This window comes from Perca fluviatilis, chromosome 21 (genome assembly GCF_010015445.1).
Source record: "Perca fluviatilis chromosome 21, GENO_Pfluv_1.0, whole genome shotgun sequence".
Taxonomy (NCBI): domain Eukaryota; kingdom Metazoa; phylum Chordata; class Actinopteri; order Perciformes; family Percidae; genus Perca; species Perca fluviatilis.
In genome coordinates this window covers 1,659,109-1,668,045 of record NC_053132.1, presented here as the reverse complement: position 1 = coordinate 1,668,045, position 8,937 = coordinate 1,659,109, and the positions used below count along the sequence as shown (strand labels likewise).

General features: G+C 25.7%; 1 protein-coding gene across 1 annotated transcript in view; it reads right to left on the bottom strand.

Moving 5' to 3' along the window:
* Positions 1-4,581: 4,581 nt before the first annotated feature.
* Positions 4,582-8,937, bottom strand: part of rpp30 (ribonuclease P/MRP 30 subunit) — a 15,030-nt gene continuing 10,674 nt past the window's right edge. Inside the window, 2 exon segments of the mRNA XM_039789261.1 lie at positions 4,582-4,747; positions 8,886-8,937. The exon segment at positions 8,886-8,937 is cut by the window's right edge and continues 17 nt beyond it. Of these exon segments, the coding sequence (XP_039645195.1) occupies positions 4,701-4,747; positions 8,886-8,937 (99 nt within the window). The 3' untranslated portion in view covers positions 4,582-4,700.

Sequence of the window (8,937 nt, the reverse complement as noted above, 5' to 3'; positions counted from 1 at the left end):
AGTATAGTATGTCGAAAAAATTAATTAAAAAGTCATAGTATATTATGTCGAAAAATTAATTAAAAAGTCATAGTATAGTATGTCGAAATATTTATTAAAAAGTCATAGTATAGTATGTCAAAGAATTTATTAAAAAGTCATAGTATAGTATGTCGAAAAATTTATTAAAAAGTCATGGTATAGTATGTCGAAAAAAATAATTAAAAAGTCATAGTATAGTATGTCGAAATATTTATTAAAAAGTCATAGTATAGTATGTCAAAGAATTTATTAAAAAGTCATAGTATAGTATGTCGAAATATTTATTAAAAAGTCATAGTATAGTATGTCAAAGAATTTATTAAAAAGTCATAGTATAGTATGTCGAAAAAAATAATTAAAAAGTCATGGTATAGTATGTCGAAAAAAATAATTAAAAAGTCATAGTATAGTATGTCGAAAAAAATGATTAAAAAGTCATACTATAGTATGTCGAAAAATTTATTAAATAGTCATAGTATAGTATGTCGAAAAAATTTATTAAAAAGTCATAGTATAGTATGTCGAAAAAATTTATTAAAAAGTCATACTATAGTATGTCGAAACATTTATTAAAAAGTCATAGTATAGTATGTCGAAAAATTAATTAAAAAGTCATAGTATAGTATGTCGAAAAAATTAATTAGGTCATAGTATAGTATGTCGAAAAATTCAGTCATAGTATAGTATGTTGAAAAAAATAATTAAAAAGTCATAGTATAGTATGTCGAAAAAATTTATTAAAAAGTCATAGTATATTATGTCGAAAAATTAATTAAAAAGTCATAGTATAGTATGTCGAAATATTTATTTAAAAGTCATAGTATAGTATGTCAAAGAATTTATTAAAAAGTCATAGTATAGTATGTCGAAAAAAAGAATTAAAAAGTCATAGTATAGTATGTCGAAAAAAATAATTAAAAAGTCATAGTATAGTATGTCGAAAAAAATAATTAAAAAGTCATAGTATATTATGTCAAAAAAAATTATTAAAAAGTCATAGTATAGTACAGTGATTTTCAACCACTGTGCTGCAGCACAGTAGTGTGCCGTGAGAAATCGTCCTGTGTGCCGTCAGAAATTATCTGATTTTAAAATTAAGTCATAGTATAGTATGTCGAAAAATTAATTAAAGTCATAGTATAGTATGTCGAAAAATTAATTAAAGTCATAGTATAGTATGTCGAAAAATTTATAAAAAAGTCATAGTATAGTATGTCGAAAAATTAATTAAAAAGTCATAGTATAGTATGTCAAAAAAAAGTCATAGTATAGTATGTCGAAAAATTAATTAAAAAGTCATAGTATAGTATGTCGAAAAAAATAATTAAAAAGTCATAGTATAGTATGTCGAAAAAATTCAGTCATAGTATAGTATGTCGAAAAAATTAATTAAAAAGTCATAGTATAGTATGTCAAAAAAAAGTCATAGTATAGTATGTCGAAAAATTAATTAAAAAGTCATAGTATAGTATGTCGAAAAAATTCAGTCATAGTATAGTATGTCGAAAAAATTAATTAAAAAGTCATAGTATAGTATGTCGAAAAATTAATTAAAAAGTCATAGTATAGTATGTCGAAAAATTAATTAAAAAGTCATAGTATAGTATGTCGAAAAATTAATTAAAAAGTCATAGTATAGTATGTCGAAAAATTAATTAAAAAGTCATAGTATAGTATGTCGAAAAAATTCAGTCATAGTATAGTATGTCGAAAAAATTAATTAAAAAGTCATAGTATAGTATGTCGAAAAAAATAATTAAAAAGTCATAGTATAGTATGTCGAAAAATTTATTAAAAAGTCATAGTATAGTATGTCGAAAAATTTATTAAAAAGTCATAGTATAGTATGTCGAAAAAATCAATTAAAAAGTCATAGTATATTATGTCGAAAAATTAATTAAAAATTCATAGTATAGTATGTCGAAATATTTATTAAAAAGTCATAGTATAGTATGTCAAAGAATTTATTAAAAAGTCATAGTATAGTATGTCGAAAAAAATAATTAAAAAGTCATAGTATAGTATGTCGAAAAAATTTATTAAAAAGTCATACTATAGTATGTCGAAAAATTATTAAAAAGTCATAGTATAGTATGTCGAAAAATTAATTAAAAAGTCATAGTATAGTATGTCGAAAAAATTAATTAGGTCATAGTATAGTATGTCGAAAAATTCAGTCATAGTATAGTATGTTGAAAAAAATAATTAAAAAGTCATAGTATAGTATGTCGAAAAAATTTATTAAAAAGTCATACTATAGTATGTCGAAAAATTAATTAAAAAGTCATAGTATAGTATGTCGAAAAATTAATTAAAAAGTCATAGTATAGTATGTCGAAAAAATTAATTAGGTCATAGTATAGTATGTCGAAAAATTCAGTCATAGTATAGTATGTTGAAAAAAATAATTAAAAAGTCATAGTATAGTATGTCGAAAAATTAATTAAAAAGTCATAGTATAGTATGTTGAAAAAATTAATTAAGTCATAGTATAGTATGTCGAAAAATTAATTAAAAAGTCATAGTATAGTATGTCGAAAAAAATAATTAAAAAGTCATAGTATAGTATGTCGAAAAAAATAATTAAAAAGTCATAGTATAGTATGTCGAAAAATTTATTAAAAAGTCATAGTATAGTATGTCAAAGAATTTATTAAAAAGTCATAGTATAGTATGTCGAAAAAAATAATTAAAAAGTCATAGTATAGTATGTCCAAAAAAATAATTAAAAAGTCATAGTATAGTATGTCGAAAAAAATGATTAAAAAGTCATACTATAGTATGTCGAAAAATTTATTAAAAAGTCATAGTATAGTATGTCGAAAAATGTATTAAAAAGTCATAGTATAGTATGTCGAAAAAATTTATTAAAAAGTCATAGTATAGTATGTCGAAAAATTTATTAAAAAGTCATAGTATAGCATGTCGAAAAAATTTATTAAAAAGTCATAGTATAGTATGTCGAAAAAATTTATTAAAAAAATTTATTAAAAAGTCATAGTATAGTATGTTGAAAAAATTTATTAAAAAGTCATAGTATAGTATGTCGAAAAAATTTATTAAAAAGTCATAGTATAGTACAGTGATTTTCAACCACTGTGCTGCAGCACAGTGGTGTGCCGTGAGAAATCGTCCTGTGTGCCGTGGATAGTGTACCTGAGTGTGCCGTGGATAGTGTACCTGAGCGTGCCGTGAGAAATTATCTGATTTTACTTAATTGGTCCAACAGTTACTGCAAATAATTTGCCATTGTTGAGCATCTGTGCCTGCAATATGATGACTGGCAGAGCAATTAAATACTATTCTGTGTCAGTAGGTGGCAGTATAGCGCAATAATGACCTTGTTGGTTTAAGACAATAGAATAACTGCCAGCAGGGCAGTAATGTTGCGACCAAAATTTGAGTGTGCAACTGAATTTTACATCCAGTCGCACATGTGCGACCAGTAAATGTGCCCCCTTTTTTTACATTACATTACATACATTTCATGTCATTTAGCTGACGCTTTTATCCAAAGCGACTTATAATTAAGTGCTTTCAACTGTGAAGGTTCAAACTCCAGACAACAAGTAGTAAGTGCAAGTACATTACCTTTAAATAAGCAAAGCTACAAAGAGACATATGAAAGTGCAGGTTCAAGAATATATATATATATATTTATTTTTTTTATCCGAGGTGTAGTCAGAAGAGATGTGTTTTTAGCCTAGCCTTCTAGTGGGGTTACAGATTTTCATAACTTCACCCAGACAGCGTCTGCTGATATATTAATGGCGAGCCGAAAGCGGTCGCGGTGCTGTTGACGTTACACTTCCTCGGAGCCGAGCAGGCACAGCGGTGGTTTGTGTGCCCTGGGGACTGACTGACAGGCTGAGCTTGTAAGGCAAGGCAACTTTATTTCTACAGCACCTTTTGGTTGTGCCCCTAAAATGTTCAGTTGGGGGCCAATTCAATTCAATTCAATTTTATTTATAGTATCAAATCATAACATAAGTTATCTCGAGACACTTTACAGATAGAGTAGGTCTAGACCACACTCTATAGCCACTGTGCTCCTAGTGAAGTCAGTCAGTCTGGAGCCCTGCTGCCACCTTTCACACACATCCCGCAGTGCCAGGATATAAACAGTAGGGCCGAGATCATCGGTGTGAGCCTGCAAAAGTGATGGGTTCCTTTTTCTAAAAGGCAAAATGCAGATTCTGATTATTAGGCTACAATGGGTCATTTTTGGCTGGTGGTTTGCCGCGGGATTTTTTTAATGTAAAAAATGTGCCGTGGCTCAAAAAAGGTTGAAAACCACTGGTATAGTATGTCGAAAATTATCAAAAAGTCATAGTATAATATGTCAACTTTTGAGAAAAAGTGATAGTATAATATGTCGAAAATTTGGAGAAAAACTCATAGTATAGTCAATTAGTTTGAAGATTTATATTTTTATATTTCCGACTGAATGTACTGCAGAGCTCTATTTTTGATGACATCATTGCCTGCTTCGGTGCTGACCAAGCACAGTGCAGCATTTGTACCGCACACTGATTAAAAATAAAGAAAAAAAACATTTGATTGATTTTTTTTGACTCGTGGGTGTTTCAAAAACTTTATTAAATAAACAGTTAGTAAGACTAATAATAATAATAATAATAATAATAATAATGTGTGTGTGTGTCCTCCAGCGCTGTCCGTCACTCGGTCAGCTGAGGCCGGGCTCTCTTGGCTGGGGGGGCCTCACCTGTTCAGGTAGACACACAGAACACCTGTCACTCATTAATATATCCCTCCCCCCGAGCAGGAAAAATAAAAGGGAAAACGCAACATTTTCCCAGTGCTAAAGCATTACTTATATATATATATATATATATATATATATATATATATATATATATATATATATGAGAAATAGTTGATCTAAAGAATAAAAGATGAGCCCAAAACAACAGTCGGCTCAAAATTAAATGATTTATTAAAAATGTAATAACAATAACTTCTAACAATAACTTATTTCACCAGTAAATTCCTGTTAAACGTCAAAAACAACCACTGGATGGGAAAAGGGAATTTTACAACAACTTTGAATGCAGCACCAGGCTGGCGAGGCGAAACGTGAAAAAATTAATGAAAAAGTCATAGTATAGTATGTCTAAAAATTAATAAAAGTCATAGTATAGTTTGTCGAAAAATCAATAAAAGTAATAGTATATGTCGAAAAATTAATAAAAGTCATAGTATAGCATGTCGAAAAAATTAATAAAAAAGTCATAGTATAATATGTCGAAAAATCAATAAAAGTCATAGTATAGTATCGAAAAATTTATAAAAGTCATAGTATAGTATGTCGAAAAATTTATAAAAAAGTCATAGTATAGTATGTCGAAAAATTAATAAAAGTTATAGTATAGTATGTCGAAAAAAATAATAAAAAAGTCATAGTATAGTATGTTGAAAAAATAATAAAAGTCATAGTATAGTATGTTGAAAAGTATGTTGAAAAATTAATAAAAGTCATAGTATAGTATGTTGAAAAATTAATAAAAGTCATAGTATAGTATGTCGAAAAATTAATAAAAAGTCATAGTATAGTATCGAAAAATTAATAAAAGTCATAGTATAGTATCGAAAAATTTATAAAAGTCATAGTATAGTATGTCGAAAAATTTATAAAAGTAATAGTATAGTATGTCGAAAAATTAATAAATGTCATAGTATAGTATGTCGAAAAATTAATAAAAGTCATAGTATGTCGAAAAATTAATAAAAAAGTCAGTATAGTATGTCGAAAAATTAATAAAAAAGTCATAGTATAGTATGTTGAAAAATTAATAAAAGTCATAGTATAGTATGTTGAAAAGTATGTTGAAAAATTAATAAAAGTCATAGTATAGTATGTTGAAAAATTAATAAAAGTCATAGTATAGTATGTCGAAAAATTAATAAAAAGTCATAGTATAGTATCGAAAAATTAATAAAAGTCATAGTATAGTATCGAAAAATTAATAAAAGTCATAGTATAGTATGTCGAAAAATTTATAAAAGTAATAGTATAGTATGTCGAAAAATTAATAAATGTCATAGTATAGTATGTCGAAAAATTAATAAAAGTCATAGTATGTCGAAAAATTAATAAAAAAGTCAGTATAGTATGTCGAAAAATTAATAAAAAAGTCATAGTATAGTATGTTGAAAAATTAATAAAAGTCATAGTATAGTATGTTGAAAAGTATGTTGAAAAATTAATAAAAGTCATAGTATAGTATGTTGAAAAATTAATAAAAGTCATAGTATAGTATGTCGAAAAAATTAATAAAAAGTCATAGTATAGTATCGAAAAAATTAATAAAAGTCATAGTATAGTATCGAAAAATTAATAAAAGTCATAGTATAGTATGTCGAAAAATTTATAAAAATGTTAGTATAGTATGTCGAAAAATTAATAAATGTCATAGTATAGTATGTCGAAAAATTAATAAAAGTCATAGTATGTCGAAAAATTAATAAAAAAGTCAGTATAGTATGTCGAAAAATTAATAAAAACGTCATAGTATAGTATGTCGAATAATTAATAAAAAGTCATAGTATAGTATGTCGAAAAATTAATAAATAAGTCATAGTATATGTCGAAAAATTAATAAAAGTCATAGTATAGTATGTCGAAAAATTAATAAAAGTAATAGTATAGTATGTCAAAAAATTAATAAATGTCATAGTATAGTATGTCGAAAAATTAATAATTAAGTTTATATTTTTTTAAAATTAAAATTAATAAAAGTCATAGTATAGTATCGTAAAATTAATAAGTCATTAGTATAGTATGTCGAAAATTAATAAAAGTCATAGTATGTCGAAAAATTAATAAAAAAGTCAGTATAGTATGTCGAAAAATTAATAAAAAAGTCATAGTATAGTATGTCGAAAAATTAATAAAAAAGTCATAGTATAGTATGTCGAAAAATTTATAAAAAAGTCATAGTATAGTATGTCGAAAAATTTATAAAAAGTCATAGTATAGTATGTCGAAAAATTAATAAATAAGTCATAGTATATGTCGAAAAATTAATAAAAGTCATAGTATAGTATGTCGAAAAATTAATAAAAGTAATAGTATAGTATGTCGAAAAATTTATAAAAGTCGTAGTATAGTATGTTGAAAATTTAATAAAAGTCATAGTATAGTATCGTAAAATTAATAAAAGTCATTAGTATAGTATGTCGAAAAATTAATAAAAGTCATAGTATGTCGAAAAATTAATAAAAAAGTCAGTATAGTATGTCGAAAAATTAATAAAAAAGTCATAGTATAGTATGTTGAAAAATTAATAAAAGTCATAGTATAGTATGTCGAAAAATTAATAAATAAGTCATAGTATATGTCGAAAAATTAATAAAAGTCATAGTATAGTATGTTCGAAAAATTAATAAAAGTAATAGTATAGTATGTCGAAAAATTAATAAATGTCATAGTATAGTATGTCGAAAAATTAATAAAAGTCGTAGTATAGTATGTTGAAAATTTAATAAAAGTCATAGTATAGTATCGTAAAATTAATAAAAGTCATTAGTATAGTATGTCGAAAAATTAATAAAAGTCATAGTATGTCGAAAAATTAATAAAAAAGTCAGTATAGTATGTCGAAAAATTAATAAAAAAGTCATAGTATAGTATGTCGAAAAATTAATAAAAAGTCATAGTATAGTATGTCGAAAAATTAATAAAAGTCATAGTATAGTAGGTCGAAAAATTTATAAAAAAGTCATAATATAGTATCGAAAAATTAAGAAGTCATAGTATAGTATGTCAAAAAATGTATAGAAAAGTCAGAGTATAGTATGTCGAAAAATTAAAAAAGGTAATAGTATAGTATGTCGAAAAATCAATAAAAGTCATAGTATAGTATTGAAAAATTAAAAGTAATAGTATGTCGAAAAATTTATAAAAGTAATAGTATAGTATGTCGAAAAATTAATAAAAGTCATAGTATAGTATGTCGAAAAATTAACAAAAGTCATAGTATAGTAGAAGAAGAAGAAGATTTATTTATTTATATTAGGACAATGCACATTAATCAACATTTCTGTAAATGCGCCAGTGTTAGCCAGTCGGCTAATTTTCAACTGTAGTCCTAGTTGCATGCATGTCTTTATGTCGAAAAATTAATAAAAGTCATAGTATAGTATGTCGAAAAATTAATAAATAAGTCATAGTATAGTATGTCGAAAAATTAATATATAAGTCATAGTATAGTATGTCGAAAAATTAATATAAGTAATAGTATAGTATGTCGAAAAATTAATAAAATAGTATAGTATGTCGAAAAATTAATAAAAGTAATAGTATAGTATGTCGAAAAATTAATAAAAGTCATAGTATAGTATGTCGAAATATTAATAAAAGTCATAGTATTGTATGTCGAAAAATTAATAAAAGTCATAGTATAGTATGTCGAAAAAATTAATAAAAGTCATAGTATAGTATGTCGAAATATTAATAAAAGTCATAGTATAGTATGTTGAAAAATTAATAAAAGTCATAGTATAGTATGTCGAAAAAATTTATAAAAGTCATAGTATTGTATGTCGAAAAATTAATAAAAGTCATAGTATAGTATGTTGAAAAATTAATAAAAGTCATAGTATAGTATGTCGAAAAAATAATTAAAAAGTCATAGTATAGTACAGCGGCTACAGGCTGGTGTTGGGGATCCTCTTCAGTGAAATCCAGACACCCTTTCACACCGTTTAGCTGTCAGCATTGTAACCGTGGTTACTCCAGCATTTTCCCATCCAAAACGGAGATTTTCGCCAAAAAGCGACACGTTTGCAGGTATGCATTAACCAACTGCTGCTCTGTCTCACGGGATGGAGGCGGGACTTACCGTCTGCAGGCGGCGAATGGCTGCAGCTCTTCACCGTGTGGATGATCCCACT